The sequence below is a fragment of the Chenopodium quinoa genome, unplaced genomic scaffold, assembly GCF_001683475.1.
Source record: "Chenopodium quinoa cultivar QQ74 unplaced genomic scaffold, ASM168347v1, whole genome shotgun sequence".
Taxonomy (NCBI): Eukaryota; Viridiplantae; Streptophyta; class Magnoliopsida; order Caryophyllales; family Amaranthaceae; genus Chenopodium; species Chenopodium quinoa.
The window spans coordinates 669,989-686,908 of record NW_018743373.1 but is presented as its reverse complement, the minus strand read 5'-3'; the positions used below and the strand labels follow the sequence as shown (position 1 = coordinate 686,908).

The following is a 16,920-nucleotide window of genomic DNA, read 5'->3' as shown; positions in this document are numbered from 1 at the left end:
CATGGACCAAACCAAACTGGATTGGCTGTTTTCTTAAAATAGGTTTTCAAAAACAGAGAGAAAGAAAAGAATTAAAAACTATCCGCAACACTAGACTTTCCACACGTTCACTTCATTCGATTATGATTCGACGCGAAAGGTACTCATCACCGGGTTTGGTTTTAGGAGACACAAACGGGTGTCTACAAAAGCCCCCACTTTGACTGAGTTTGGAGAAACACAGGTTTTGAAAACAAAAGTCAAAGTAGCGATATGCACGGAGAATGATTCAGAACGTTTTGCGATCCTAAATCATTCTTGTAACGCCGAAACCTGCAAACTAGCATTAGTTAAACAGATAAAAAAGTTAAGAAACACGTATCTTGCACCGTCAAGCACACGTCTCTAAGGGTAACTGATTTGTTGTTGTGACAACTTTCCACAATCTATGGAACACCATCTTGCTGCTTTGATGTTCACTCGTCTCTGAACAATAGAGCTTTTTTTGGATATGCCCACCCGTCTCTGAACAAAGAGCTTCTTTTTCTTGAATCATAGCGACAACCTTCCCAATCATAGCAAAAAGTCGCCGAAGACTGCCTCACCACGAACCGCCCTTCTCAAATCTCGGTGACAACCTCCACAATCTTAGCGAATGCCATCGAAGACCGCCCATGTCGTGCCATCTTCTCGAATCTTGGTGACAACCTCCACAATCTTAGCGAATGCCATAAGACCGCTCATCTCATGCTATCTTCTCAAATTTTGGTGACAACCCCTACAATCTTAGCAAATGCTGTCGAAGACAGCCCGTCTCGTGCTATCTTCTCAAATCTTCGTGACAACCTCCACAATCTTAGCGAATGCCGTCTAAAATAACCTCTCTTAAAGTCATCCTCAATTGTTGCGATAATATTCACTACAAGAAAACCTATTTTTCGCAACAAAAAAATCGTTGCAAAAAAATACAAAGTCGTTGCAAAAAAAAATCTATAGCAACGAAAATTGTCGTTGCAAGGTCGTTGCGGGTACCTCCGTCACTAAAAATCGGTGTGACGACAAAAGTCATTGTGAAAAATTAATAATTTGTAACGACTATTAGCGTTGCATTGTCGTTGCCTTAGCTATGAAATCCAAAACTATTAGAAGGAAATTATGGCAACAACTTTTGTCGTTGCAATATGTTGAATAATCTTTTGCAACGATATTTGTCGTTATAAAAATACGTTTTAGTGCAACGACTAATATTGTTGCTTTATTTAATTTGGTGTATGGTAACGACAAATGTCATTTCAAAATAGTTGTATGTTGTAACGACATTTATTGTTGTGATAATGCATTATATTTTTTTACAACAATACAAGTCGTTGCTAATTTATGGTTTAGCGATAAATCTTTGTAGAATTATTTATTAATTTATTGGAAATACAAATAGGTAAATTGCTAATAAGTTAATATCTATTTAACATGTGTAATATTTAACATAACACAAGTGATTATATCCAAAAGATTAGATAAATATATACATCTAATAGTCCAAGTCAACATTAAACATGACTTCTCCCAAAAGATTACATCCATCTTTGTTCCAAAAGGCTAATTTTCTAGTCATCCCACCAATGTACAACCATAATAGAGTAAACCATCTTTCCACTAAGTCATGTCCAACAAGTAGTCGTTGTGCAAAATAAAACCTATACTACATATCATCTGCACACTTTCTCCATGCATTTACTAATACTTTTCCAACATAACCTGCATTAGCAAAATAAAGGAAGATATAATTTTAGAATTATGAAGAACCCAATGCAAAATCTAGCATCACTTATTCCTTTGATTTTATATATAATATATGTAATAAATTTCAAGAAATTTTGATAAATATTAACAGATCTATAAGAATTATATTGGCATTATGTATGTGATTTACTATAAGCATGATTCTGATGAAAGAAAATTAGAAATTGCTGTAACAAAGTTTGCATAAATACCGTTCAAAAAAAAAAAAAAAAAGTTTGCATAAATAAGAAATAAAATGATCATAGAAATCTTATACCATATACATATGAAGCACACATTTGATAGCCAACTTAGTCTTCCGTTAAAAATTTATAATCATTTGCTTTTTAATGTATTATAATTACTACTATAATTGAGATGATGACTTTCAAAGAAACTTATTTGAGAGTTAGAAAAAGGGAGCAAAGATCTCACATAAGAACCCTGGATTTAAGAGGAGAAAAGTAGAGAGAGAGAGAGAGAGAGAGAGAGAGAGAAGTAGAAACACAAAAACAAACTAAATAATTATAATAAAAACAAAGTGTAGCACGTACTATAAAACTTATTTTTTTCAAAGAGGTTGTACTGATGGAGCATCTTGGAAAATTGTAGACAAAGATGGTGTGGAAGTTTTGGAGGATTAAGTTTACCCAAACTCGAGTAAAAAAAAATTAAAAAAAAGCACACACACACACACACAAAGATTTACAAAATAAATTACCCGGAAATATTTGATGTTTAACTTGCAACTCTATTACCAAGTGCTCTGAGTAATTCTTCCTTCATTGCACGTTGTGTCTCCTCCTTTTGTTGTTGTAATTGTTTTGCTGTTGCTTCCTGAGTCTCTTCTAATTGTTTGGTAGTTCTTTCCTGATTCTCTTGCAACTCCTTAATTAATTCTTGTTGCTCCTGAATTTTCTTTTGCTGCTCACGTATTAAGCTTTGATGCTCTAATTGATGTCTTCCTTTGCTGAAGCCAGGCAAGGCAGTTCCCTTTCCACGAAAGTACCCTGATCTTGGTTTCAAAACATCTAGAAGAATCTCTTCTTGAGTCTTTGATTCACCATGTGCAGCAACAACAACTTTTAATTGTTCCTAACCAAAAACATAAATTTGAAGTTAAAATATGTTAACATTCATACAACTAACACAACACATTACATCGTCACTTTATAATTTTAACATATATGTATCTCCTTCGAACGAGATTCATCAGCCCACTCCAAAACGCCCTCGTCATTTTCTTTTGTATGCTCCATAAGCCAAATAACATCAGCAGGTGGCTTAACTCCATTGTTTTCTTGAGTCTAATAAAACATAAACAAATGGATTAATGTTTACAGTCACTAAACTTCCGCTACAGAAGCATAAACTATAGTGCATATTTTAGTTCAAAACATATTTTACCAGAATATCTTCGACATCAGCAAATGATAAGTTTCCAGTAGTCTGTGTTGTTCTATTCTTAGACAAGCGATTTCTGGAATTTCTTTCACTTACTTTCTGTATAAATAATAGGATAAAACTAATTAAACAATATATATAGAACCTATGTAAAATTTATACGATTTCCTATTAAATAAATAAGAGTAAAATATATACAAAAATATTTAAATGTAACCTTGAAATCATCAGACCCAAATCGTGCTACGCAGTATTCCCATTGCTCTTTTGGTAAGTCTGGAGGTGGAATTTTAATCGCTCTTCTTCAGTCTGTCCACAAGCTTTACTTTTGTAATAATAGTACAATCGAGTCTTGTATAACCTATAAAGGCGCTGCATAGAGTCGATTGAAAAGGCTTGCATCTTAATGTAAGAGCTACCTTCCTTAATTTCAAACTTATCCTGAAATAATATTCATCCAATACTTAATGAGATTAAAAAGTCAAAAATTTTGTAATCTTAGAGCACACTATATTAATAGGGAAAAAAAACCTGAATTTCTCTCCACATTGCATCACCAGCCTTTGCAAATGCTTCTTTCCAATTTTTTACATTTAAAGGAGCCCTTGTTCTCACCACACGACCACATTCATTAACTAAATGACGTGCATTTTCACCAATTGCACGATCAATGTCATCCGGAATGAAAACTTTCAGCTTAGATTTCTGTCCTTTCAGCTTCATATCAACAACAAAACTTTTGTACTTTCCTCTGTCTCCTCTTTTTTTCAATTTGCTTGTAGCTTAATGGTCAAGTAAAAAGTTGTAAAAGGTTAGTAGGTCTTCTAGAAAATCATATATTCTAAGTAGCACACCCAAATAATTCACAAATAACAATTACATGAAAGAAAGAAAGAAAGAAAGAACCGAATACAGCTGACTTTTAAAATTTTTTACCTTCACCATTTTGAGAAGGATCTTCATTGACTACTGAGTGTGATAAACTTGTTTGGTTGTCACATTGTAGAGTTTCTGTTCTACCATTCTCTGCATTGAACTCGTCCCTTCTTTGGACAGGGTCATGCACAACAATATTTGCTACAATAGCTTTTGATATCCTTGCATTTAAGTTGTTCATCCTTTTCCTCTTTCCAAGTTGTTCGCCAACATCTAAAACATGTTCATGCAATATTATAATTACTTAAATTATCAAGTAAATTAGTCAGCTTCTGCTTGTAAAAGGAAAGGGCAAAAAGTACAAGTATTACATGACAAAAAGATTACCATCATTAGATGAAAAAAATCCGGATTCAAAATCAGTGTTCATATTATTATTTTCCATGTCCATATTAATGTGCTCTTCCTGATGCAACGTAGGAGGGTCACGAGGAGTGGTCTCACAGAATTTGTCAGTTTGATGTTGATTTGCAGGATTCGGCACCTTGAGCCGCATGATATTGCAATTGCATTCAATTGGATTCTGATTCTGAAGTCTTATGCTTTCTCGATTCCCTATAGCACCTGGTTAGTAAACATAAAACCAAATTTGCATAATGAAACTAGAGAGCTTTTGTGTTGTTATGAATAAAAAAACATATTATAGAAACAAAGCTATGAAATTAAATATTTTATTCCAAACCTTTTCCATCTTTGTTGCGAGGTCCTACAATATGGCCCTTTATTAATCAATATGAATCATCAGAGAACAGATCTCAAATTTATTACAATTTGTAACAAATTTCTCAAAGCCAAATGAACATATCATACTTTAAACTTTAACTAACCATACAACTTTAGTTTATTTAGCATTAAAGACTAACCTTTTACAATTAGAGAGGTAATCAATTTCTATTATGCTACTTCAATCTCTTTGACCAATGAAGTACGTGATCAAAACACTAAGCCTCGTCAACTGCTACTACTTGAGATCAAATATTACTGGTTCCTGAGATTAAATACTGCAAAGGAGGTTAGCTTACTCTGTACCTCTAAGAAAGATAAAGAAAGATAGAGGATTGTCAAGGGCATAAAAAAAAAATATCTTGTAGTGACCAAATTTAAAATGTAGTATTTTTAGAAAGCCGAGATAAAACAAAGAATTGGAGGGGCTACATGTATATAAACTACAAAATAAGTTAAGAAGAGGTACTAAGCTTGTTCAATTTTCCCTGGAGTTGTCTGCAATATGACATTCTTGAACCTCAAACTTTTGAATTAAATAGGACTAAGAGGTCGATAATATATCTACCACAATTAACATGATCAAAATTAAACTCTTCCTTTACCTCCTTTTTTTAAGGAAACGAATAAACTTAGAAAAAAGTTTGCCGTAGTGAAGTACAAGCAGAGTAGCAACCAACAAATATAAAAATGATAACTAAACAAAGAAAGTGCACAAAGACCATAATACTTGCAACAATAACAACCAAATCCGACTCCATCAATACAAACCAAGAGGTTCTCTTCATAAGTGGTCAGTGCTCAACAATCGGTTTCCGAGAAATGGTCTATAACTCCGTATATTATTAAATGACCAAGGGTTTCTATAATTTAGGAGGCAAAATCACAGCTTTTTCATTCCAATAACAATTAAAAAATTCTAGATTTATAACATGAACAAGTAATTCTCAAACACCAAACCTCGAGTAAAACACAAGTATAGAACAAATTCAAAAATTAATTCTCAACAATACAAATCCAATTTTTTTTTTTAAAAATGAGTCAATTCAAGTCAAGAAAACTCAATCAAATCACACTAAATAGTTAGAAATACACACAAACTTTACAAAATAATAAAATTGTTAAATAGAATCAGAATACTAACCGAAAACGCAACGGCTAGAAGGAACATTCACCAGTAATGTTCGACACCCTCAATATTATCGACACCCACATCTTTCTACTGGTTTATTTGACTTCAATTTTTATTATTTTTACTTAATAATGCAATAGAAAGATAGAGTTGCAGCGATGCGGTGAGAATTAGTGGCTAGATTACTTTGCCGGAGAACGAGAACGGTGGCGGGATGAAAGCAAAATAATGGCGCGTGAATGAGGGTAGGGTTTTACAATTGGGATTAGTAAAGTAAGACATTCTCTAAAAAGAAGCTTCTAGTCCACCAGTACAATCTTTTAAATTTTTACCTTTTTATTTTTTTATTTTTTGCTACAAAGATGTCCTTGTGGTATATTAACTGAATATTTAACAACAAAGCAAGTCGTTGCTATATTTTATACAATATATTGCAACCAAAAAAGTTGTTGTAAAAAATAGACCGTGAATTAATTCAATCTCACGCGTTGGCATGGTGTGGAGGGAAATGAAAATTTACCAACTGCAACGACATTATCGTTGCTAATAAAATTTTCAGCAACGACTACAATGTTGTTGCCAAACATTTGTTGCGATAAATGGATTTTCTTGTAGTGATTCCAAAGTAAACTACCGAAGATTAACGCTTGTCGATCCTTAAAGCTCGCTTGAACTTTGCTTTAGCCGGTGCGTCGGCGCTTCTGCTGCTTGTAAACCAGTATGTCGGTGTCTTGGATTGTGAACCTGTATGTCAGTGCTTCTGAACCAGTATGTTGGTGCCTTTGTTGCTTATGACCATTACGTCGGTCCCTTTGCTGAGCCAATGCTTAGGCGCTTTAAGCTAAGTGAGACGATCATTCATCAGGTCGATCACTTATTGCGATTGTAATCAAGCCGACTACTTAATCATGTCAAATTGCTTATAGGGGCTAACTGGCGTACCAAGGAACCCAAAATTATTGTACGAGGTCGAAATAATCGTCCTTAGAGGCTTCGAGCTCTGTCGCTGCTGAAATATCTCTAGCGCCAAGAATTGACTCTGTCGCCAGACGCTGGAATCTAGAGCCAGGCGTCAAAACCTGCTGCCAGACGCTAGATGTCGTTGTCTAGTGCTGGAGTCGGGTCTTCTCTATTTTTGCTCTTACTGCCGATGTTGCTTGATTTCGCTGCGAACTTTGAACTTGGTTTAACCAAATCTGCTCAAATCTTTTGTAAATTAAAGCTCTTCATCTATAATTTACTGATCCATGTAATTTTGCTCAAACTCCTTTCATCTTGGAAGAATCTCATGTGGTCATATTCGCGATTTTTTTAAAAAAATCAGGGAATGTTCTTGCTTGTTGGGATGCACCTGTATTTATATCTTTGACCATAGGACTTTGCTTATCTTTCTTTAGGGTTGACCTAAGACTTAGTGTTGCTTAACTCATTAACTTGTCGTGACTCAAGGTATGAACTTGACTCACTGTGATTGACTCGAGGTTGACTCGACTCGAAGTGAAATGACACGTGTGACTCACGACCCGTGTGTGCGTTGTATTGTGATCATGCGACTCGAAAATGCAAAAAAGCAAAAAAAACAAAAATTTTCCGTCATTTTTATAGAGGGTACCGACTTTCTCCCGAAAAAGAAAGAAGCGAAGTTTTTGAAGGTGCATGTTGAATGAACTTAGTCAAATGTTGTGCAAGGATTAATTCATCCTAGGCTATCTCAATTGTTGACTCCATGATGAAAGTATTTGGGTAACTTAGGCACGGAGGCTAAGCACTTCGTACTTTGTGATGCAATGATGAGTGATGAGCGATTTTGACATGACAAGGCATGCTTCAGTGTTATGTTAAGATTTCATGACAAAGGGTTCCTAAGGGAAAGTATATTTGGTCATGTATCTGTGCGGTGTGTGAAAGTGATACTAAAGTTAGGCCGCATGGGCTAAGGGTGTGGGAAAATATTATTTCAAGAAGAGTCAAATGATGGTGACTCTTTAGGTTAGGTAAGCTAATGATATAAGGATCAAGCCCCCAAGTCTAGCTCTAAGTAGATAGGGATGAGCATAGGGGATCTCTTGATATGATCAATTATGAATGTAAATGTGAATGCATGTTTATTATGGCCGCACCTCGATGTGAGGTTGCCTACGTATTCGTTAGGAATCAGGCCGAACGTAGCTCTAGCCGAACCTCGCACAAGTATGTGTATACCTTAAAAAGGTCTTTTTAAGGGTTGTAGCGTGGTTAGGATAAAGGTTGAAGAAGAAAGGGATTAAGGCTCAAGACCCTAGATAAGCCCCCAAGGTGTGCAACTTTGTTTTTGAATCTTTGTATTTTTATGCTTGAGGCTTTTAACTCTTTTTTAGCTCTCTTTTCTCTTTTGCTTTAGCATCTATTTTATTTTTATAAGCGTGGGCAATCCCGATCATGCGGTCTATCACTTATTTGGCATTCATGTTTCTCAGGCACGGTACCGAGCACTCGATAAGGGACGCAATCTGAGACGTGTTCATATCAAAGACATGTTCATGTCAAAGACATTGGAACACTTGTCCTTTTGTACACTTTTATTATTATTATTATTATTATTATTATTATTATTATTATTATTTATTTAATTTATTTAATTTACTCAAGCTTTTGAAGTTACATAAGTTACACACCATCTCATCCCAAGGTTAGGTAGATGTAGGTTGAAAAACGAAAGGTCTATCGTTAGATGAGGCTCAAAGTGATTTATCAGAAAAGGATTGCATATTTGAAGGGTGAAAGGTGATATGATGTGGCTACAAGGGGTGCCTCAAATCATTAGTATACCTTGTGCTTAGTTTGACGTGGATTTTTTTTTTTTTTTAATGTAAAGCAATGCAATGATCATATGCAAGGAAATAAATGCTCATTTTATTAAAGGAGAAGAAATAATGATCCTACAAAATAAATTTAAGGAGAATAAAAAGGGGCCTATGCTAGATTTATTGGGGAAAGGGTAAATAAAAGAAATAGAAAAGAGGAAGTCACGAAATCTTGTCGTTGAAGCTCGCCTCTGTCTTGTGTCTTTTGCTTCATCATTACTCGCTCTTCTTGCTAGCTGGAGGCATGGGAAGCTTTTTATTATCGATCAAATGTTTGATAGCCTCCTTTAGCTTCCAACAACTCTTAGTAGCATGACCCCTACCTTGGTGATATTTGCAATGTGCGTCTAGATTCCAACTAGGTTATCTCTTTTCAGGTGCGAGATCTTGAATAGGTCCAATGGGAATAATGAGTCCCTTGGCATGGAGTCGATCGAAAGCAGTATCGTATGTAGCTCATCCCAATGGGGGTGAAGTCTTTCCTTAGTTGCTTCTTAGGTCTTTGGTTATCCACGGCTAAAACTTCACTGAGATCATAGGTACTAAAATTGTTACTAGAGTGGGCATTTTCGGAAGAAGAAGGATTGTGGTTTTTCTTTCCTTTCCAGCCACTGATGTTACTATTGTTAGTAGCTTTTTAATTTGCGAGGTCGTCTTCGATCTTGATTCCGATGTCATAAACGACCTTGAAAGTATTCAAATTATGTTGATATTTTAAATGCTTTGAATACTTTTCTTTTAAGTTTTTGATGAACATCATCACAGATTTTTTTTCGGAGGGCACCTCAATCATCTTAGCAGAAGTTTCCCTCCACTTATTGAAGAAAGAAGTAGAGCCTTAATTCTCTTTTTGTCTTAGCATCTCGAGTTGTCTATAATCGGTTTCGACTTGAATATTACACTTGTATCCATCAATGAAAGCGTTTACTATCAATTCCCAGGTAGAGGTTTTCTCTTTGTCAAGGGAGAAGAACCATTGTTGGCAAACGGTTTCAAGAGATAAGGAAAACAAGGAATGAAAGACTTTCTTATCAATCCCTTTAATCTTTATTATAGTTACAAAGGCTCTTAAGTGAAGATAAGGGTTATCTATTGCCTTAAATTTTGGGATGTCGTTGGCATTGAACTTCTGCGGAAGAAGCTCCTTGTCTAGAAAAACCCCTTGTGAACTGATGCCCTGAAACTTGTAATCACTAGATAGTTTGCTCAAACTTTCTTGCATAAGGTCCATTTGTTGTTGCTTCATAGGGTCATCGATTTTGAGGGTTAAAGCCTTCAATGCCTCAGTCGCGGTAGTCAATTGATTCCTAAGTTCGTTGACTTCTTCTTGAGTTGCCATTATCTTCTTAGCTTTCCTCTTATGACGAATCGGTTTATCAAAAAGTAAGACTTGAACAAAGGTGTTGTCCTTGATTAATCGCCCTTCTCTCCTTGACCAAGTACTGTGGAAAGGGAAATTAGGGATATTGACTGTTAATAATTTGACTCAACTCTATTCAACATGCATATATGGAAGAAGGTAGGAATAATGAAGGTTGTGATGTGAAGAAAGATGATGTAGATGGAGGGATATGAAGAAATTAGGAATAGACTGTACCCCCAACTTAAATGACGGAAAGAACCGACTCATGCATGAACCTAAGTCATGGTACTGGTGTATATACATATTAGTGGGTGCTTTATTGTGAGTGCAAGTGACATGTTAAGACTCGTGTCATGACCAGGTGGCTAGACTATGTGACTAGACTCGAACAAAGACTAAGTTAAGACCTCACGTATATGCATTAAACTAGACATGCTGTGGTATTTTAGTCATAACTTTTGATCTGTGACTCTGATTGGGATGAAACCGACGCCAAATTAAAGATAAAACTCGGGGCTACATATCCTAGGTGGTACGACTCACAGTTCTTCCTACAACTCCGGCTATGACCAAAGAAGTTGACGCTTATGCAGTATACGGGAATAAAAAACCGGGTTAACTTAAAGGGACTATGACTCAATTTTAGACATATTTATTAGATCAAATTAATTAATTAAGAAAAGTCCTTTAGTCATTAATTAATTTATTAAGACTTATTTACAAGCACAAGTCAAACCAAACGGTTAGCTTAGTCACATAATAAGTATGCACAAGTAAGAGATGCACAAGTAGTCACAATATGATGCAATGAGTTTGAAAACTACCCATGGCTCTAGTTCTCTAAAGTTCGGGATATGGGTTAGTGAAAGAGTTTCCATGGTTAATTGTCCGGATGCACCGCAAGGAAGCCTAACCCTGAAGGGTTGGCGCGAGTGGATGGGACACCGCGAGTTAAGAAAAACTCGCTTCTATGGTTTGGTGAATTCAACACTCTCGTATGTACCCTTTGTTGCATATATGGGTTTCAGAAAAGTGAGAAAAACTCAATCAGGAAGTAGGATCAAGCAAACAGTGCTAAAAACTGGCCAAAATTAGAACGCATATTTCTGGCTCGGTATTGGAAGAACTTGGGGCCAGCAAACAGAGGTCGGCGCCAAGATTTGGCTATGGCGCCTGGCAACAGAAGTTGTCGCCTGGAACCAGAGTCAAATCAGTGGCGCTAGACTCTGTTTTCTGACGCTAGTTCCTACATGCCTCAGCAGCTTTCTGTGCTCGATAAAATTTTCCAGTTTCGCGCAGCATTATTTCGATCCTAGTTGTGAAAGATATTCCTCAAATTTCCTACATGTAAAAATCCTATGTTTTACCTCATTACGGATGGTCTTTCCAATGAGATCTTTTTTATGCATATGACAATAATGTTAATCAAAATTACGCACATGAAATACTTAGAACTTTTCGAGTCTCATCAACTCATTCTAAATCATTGCCGAAATAAATTTCAGGAATTAAAAGAGAAATCCTCCCCAATGGAGTCGCCAAAAAACTGTAGGGAATATTTCAAGAATTATCCCAAACTTGAACCCCGCTGTGATCATACACTAAAGTACGGTGGCGTCCAAAGGGAAGGAAGCTAGAGCAAAAGAGTCGCCAACAAGTTTTAGGAACTTGTAAACCGTTCACAGGGTGAAGGATACACCCCTTAACGATCCAGGAGATCGTTAACTCCAATAGATCTGGAACCATGACTGGTAATTTGGGGATGAAGGTACAAATCCAACCTAAAAGAGATTGAACCTACCCTAATAATAGACCTTTACTTTATTCTGATCGTATTCATGTGCGCTTTCTTACTAACATGCAATCAATATGATTAACCCTAAGCCTGTTTATCTATGTTGGTTGAATTTAATGCACAAATAAACTATTATTGGCGATCACTTGAATTATAATCAAATTAGCCATAAACAAGATTATTAATTATCTTATTAAGCGTGATTACAAGTACAAATTCCCTTTAAACATGCATAAAAGGTGTGATCAAGCAATAATAAATTATACTCCCTCCGTCCCTAAATTACATTCCTCCTTTCTATTTTTGGTATTCCAAAATTACATCAGAAGAGCTTTATTTCCCAAACCAGCCAACCCAGCCCCATGACGAAGGATCAGCTCGACTACAGCTAAAACTCTGGCCGAGGTGAGATGCCTTCCTCCAGTGATCGGGCTTGGGCACAGAGGCAGCCCGGCAAAGGACGAGCTATGACCTTCAGTCCCAAGGATTTATACTATTGATCAGCAGGTCTCCTTTCTATTTTTGGTAAGTTTTTTTTTTAGTAAATCAACTCTTTTTTTTGTTTTATATTTAATGTTTTCTCACTCATCCTTACCTAATCTCACTCATAATCCTTGTGCCAAATTACAATGAATATGATTGGTTAAAAATTTTCAATTAGGAGCATGTGATTGGTCCTTTTATTTTGCAAAGGATTGATGACATGTCATGAGTAATAACTAATCTATCTTTGTACTTCCCATTGCATTATCTAATTATTGTTATTTGTCTTATTCTTTCCTCCTTGATTCCCGTCTAAATTTCCAAAGAGGAATGTAATTTAGGGACGGAGGGAGTATATAAGTTATACGTCAATTAACAAATAACATTAAATAATTCATAAATTCACAAATTACTAAAATTATATAATTCAACACAACAATAATCATAATCATAATCATCATCATAATAATCATGTTAAAGCATAATATTAATATCAAGATCCTAGGAATGATACTAACAAGATTAATAACAAACCCTAGCATGTCACTAATCAATAAAGATCAAATCTTTAACCCTAACATGATACTGACATGAATATTAGGAAAGTAAGTAGGAAGCATCATAACAATCATACTTAATTTAAGAAACTTATTCTTTATCCTAACCATGATACTAGGAAGCAATAAAACATCCTAACATGATACTAGGAATCAAAATAACAATCTAAGCATGATTTCTATATCATAATATCAATTAAACCAATTAAAGCAATTACTTGGATGCCTCGTACCTCTTTTTAATAACAAAATACACGCGTTAGTAACTTCAAGGAAAATATTAATATCAAACAATTAAATTAAATAATGAAATAGAGATTGGGACCAAACCCTCATAAATTAAAACCTTGCACGTCTAGAGCAAAGGCAACTTTGAACTTGGCTAGGTGTTTCTAGATCTTGTGAATGCAGAATTTTGTAGAGAAAAGCCTAGATAGAGAGAAGAATTCTTGAAAATTAGAGAGAATAAAAATTGATGATGTTTGATGATGGAAAACGGAGATTTTAGGAGGCTATTTATAGAGAAAAACAGTCGGACGGATAGAAAAACAAATCAGAGTTTCGACGAGAATAAAGCAGGTTAGCGCTAGACGCTGGACATTAGCGCCAGGCACTAAGGCTAGCGCCAGCGCCAAGCATTAGCGTCGGCGTTAATCCCCGTCGTCAGGCGCTAGTCATTAATTTGACGCGTTTTCTTAATTCTGATAAAATTTAGCCGTACAGATGGGCAAAATCGTATTTTCCTTTAAACACTATTTTATTCTGATTAAAACTCTAAAAAGTCAACCAAAGTCAATTTATCAATGCTAATTGAATTAGGAATGAAAAGAACCTTCTAGAAGAATCTAGAAGACTAAAATCAATTCTAATTGCATTAGGAATGTGTAGGGAATAATTTCAAGCCTTTAAAATCCCAGTAGCTTGAACCCCACTGTGATCATACACTAAAGTACGGTGGCGTCCAAAAGGGAAGAAGATAGAGCAAAAGAGTCGCCAACAAGCTTTTAAGGAACTTGTAAACCATTCACGAGGTGAAGGTTACACCCCTTAACGATCCAAGAGATCGTCAACTCCATAAGGTCATGAACCAAATTAGGGTTCGGGGATGATGGTACAAATCCAACCTAAAAAAGATTGAACCTGCCCTAATAATAGGCCTTTACTTTATTCTGCTCGTATTCATGTGTGCTTTTTAATTAACATGCAATGAATAGGATTAACCCTAAACCTATTTAATCTATGTTGGTTGAATTTAATGCACAAATAAACTATTATTGGCGATCACTTGAATTATAATCATATTAACCCTAACAAGATTATTAATATCTTATTAAGCGTGATTGCAAGTACCAATTCCCTTTAAACATGCAATAAAAGGTGATCAAGCAATAAAAATAAAAATAATGTATATCAAGCAACATAATAAATAATCAACATCATATGTAATCAATCACAAGCCATTAGCGCCAGACGATGGTATATGGCGATAATAATGAATCATAATAATCATGTTAAAGCATAGCAAGATCCTAGGCATGATACTAACAAGATTAATAACAAACCCTAGCATGTCACTGAGCGATAAAAAATCAAATCTTTAGCCCTAACATGATACTAACAATCATAAATATTAGGAAGAAAATAGGAAGCATCGTAAAAATCATATTTAATATTAAAATTACCCTAGACATGATACTAGGAATATCATAATAACAATAAAACATGATTTCTACATCATAATATCAATTAAACCATTAAAGTACTTACTTGGATGCCTCGTACCTCTTTCTAATAACAAAATACACGCGTTAGTAACTTCAAGGAAAATAATAATCAAAACAAAGCAATTAAATTAAATAATTGAAATAGAGATTTGGGACCAAACCCTCAGAAATTAAAACCTTTCACGCCTAGGGCGAAAGCAACTTCGAATATGGCTAGGTGTTTCTAGATCTTGCGAATGCGGAATTTTGTATTAAAAAGCAAGAAAGAATTGAATACTAAAGAATTAATGTTATATGAAAATTGATGAATGAAAGATGATGAATATTGGCAATTGGTGAATGAAGAGAGTTGATGAATGGTAATTGATGATAATTGGTGAATGATGATTGTAGATGATGAATGAAGAGAAATAATGAATGGTAATTGATGATGAAAACGGAGTTTTTGATACGATATTTATAGAGAAAATCATCCAAAAAAGATAATTTAACAAAACAGAGTCTGAAGATCGAGAAACAGCATTGGCGCCAGCCCTGGCTAGTTGGTGCCAGCACCAGTGGCTAGCGCCTGGCGCTAATCCTGGTTCCAGGCGCCAAGGCCTGGGGTTGGACGCCAAACCGATTTTCAACGCGTTTTCAAAAATCTGATAAATTTACCGTACTGGAAGATAAAATAATATAATTCCATCGAAAATGCTATTTGATCTTAATTAAAACTCTGAAAAGTCCTAATTGAATTAGAAATGATGAGAACCTTCTAGAATGTTATAGAAGACTAAAACCATTCCTAATTGCATTAGGAATGATAAATTATATTAAGCCCTCCCCTAGATCATTGGGCCGTACATAAAGCTCAAACCGGACCCAGTTTAGTAAATTGGCCATAATTTCCTCAATATTCATCGGAATTGGGCTTATAATATATCGTTGGAAAGGTCTTTGCAAGCCCCATCCAACTAAACCACTATTGGACTCATATCATGGACCAACCAAACTGGATTGGCTGTTTTCTTAAAATAAAGTTTTCAAAAATAGGAAGAAGAGAAAAGAAATAAAACTTTCCGCGACACTAGACCTTTCCACACTTTCGTTTCATTCGATTATGATACGACGTGAAAGGTACTCATCACCGGGTTTGGTTTTGGGGAGACACAAATGGGTGTCTACAGAATGATAAATCCATATTAGGCCCTCCCCTAGATCATTGGGCCGCATATAAAGATAAAACCGGGCCCAGTTTAGTAATTTGGCCATAACTTCCTCATTATACATCGGAATTGGGCTTATAATATATTGTTGGAAATCTCTTTTCAAGCCCCATCGAACTATACCATTATCGGACCCTTGCCATGGACCAAACCAAACTGGGTTGGCTGTTTTCTTAAAATAGGTTTTCAAAAACAGAGAGTAAGAAAAGAATGAAAAATTATCCGCAACACTAGACTTTCCACACTTTCACTTCATTCGATAATGATTAAACGCGAAAGATACTCATCACCGGGTTTGGTTTTGGGGAGACAAAAATGGGTGTCTATAGGTATTCGAGCCGAAATGGTCCGGTATTCGAGTCGGGTCTGGTATTCGAGCCGGACGTCCACAAGATAGAAAAACATGTCTCAGGACTGGAGGCATATATCCAAATTCAATGAGAGGGAAGAAAGTCAGCAACTCTCTCATCAGTTTTGTCCACAAGATGAGTACACGTGTCTATGGATTGGGGGCACGTGACTACATAGGTGCGACATCGTCTCGTCGCTTCTTTATACAGGGGGTGGATTGGACACCATAACTGTCCGGTAAGTTAGTAAGCGTACTAACTACCGTATCCATTCAAGAAGTGTATGTTCCTGAAGGTTCGGCGCGCCTGTCGACTCGTTGAGCTAACGCCTACAATAATTCTCTACCTATTAGTCCCGAGAGGTAGATCTCGCAAAGCTTGCGCTGAGTGAAATTTTACGCATCACCTACGCCATACAATTTTGCACCGTACGATACGCCATTTGCATTTTTACGCTACATGAAAACGCCTTCCTTTTTGCTTTGGACGTGAAAAAATAAGAAAACCCGGACATTTGTAACGTCAGTACAGTAAAATGACAAACCTGTCTATGGGTGCTTTTACGTAAAGCAACACCACGGAACGTCTTAAGGCACTCTTACGAAAAACATTCAAAACGTATGCTTGGGGAAGGCACAAAGCAC

At 35.8% G+C, this 16,920-nt stretch overlaps 1 protein-coding gene across 4 annotated transcripts; it reads right to left on the bottom strand.

Moving 5' to 3' along the window:
* Nucleotides 1-1,419: 1,419 nt before the first annotated feature.
* Nucleotides 1,420-6,380, bottom strand: LOC110738103. 4 transcript variants are annotated; one of them, XM_021918471.1, is made up of 10 exons: nt 5,966-6,380; nt 4,962-5,099; nt 4,781-4,817; nt 4,426-4,662; nt 4,099-4,311; nt 3,694-3,944; nt 3,380-3,603; nt 3,166-3,261; nt 2,480-3,065; nt 1,420-1,734 (listed from the first exon to the last, which is right to left on the bottom strand). In XM_021918471.1, the coding sequence occupies exons 4-7, from the start codon at nt 4,592-4,594 to the stop codon at nt 3,406-3,408; spliced, it is 831 nt and encodes a 276-aa protein (XP_021774163.1). In that variant the 5' UTR covers nt 4,595-4,662; nt 4,781-4,817; nt 4,962-5,099; nt 5,966-6,380; the 3' UTR covers nt 1,420-1,734; nt 2,480-3,065; nt 3,166-3,261; nt 3,380-3,405. The 4 variants fall into 4 exon arrangements, with proteins under 4 accessions (XP_021774163.1, XP_021774162.1, XP_021774161.1 ...); XM_021918470.1 differs by having other exon boundaries at nt 4,781-4,804; XM_021918469.1 differs by lacking the exon at nt 4,781-4,817 and having other exon boundaries at nt 5,966-6,379.
* Between the last annotated feature and the right edge of the window lie 10,540 nt (nt 6,381-16,920).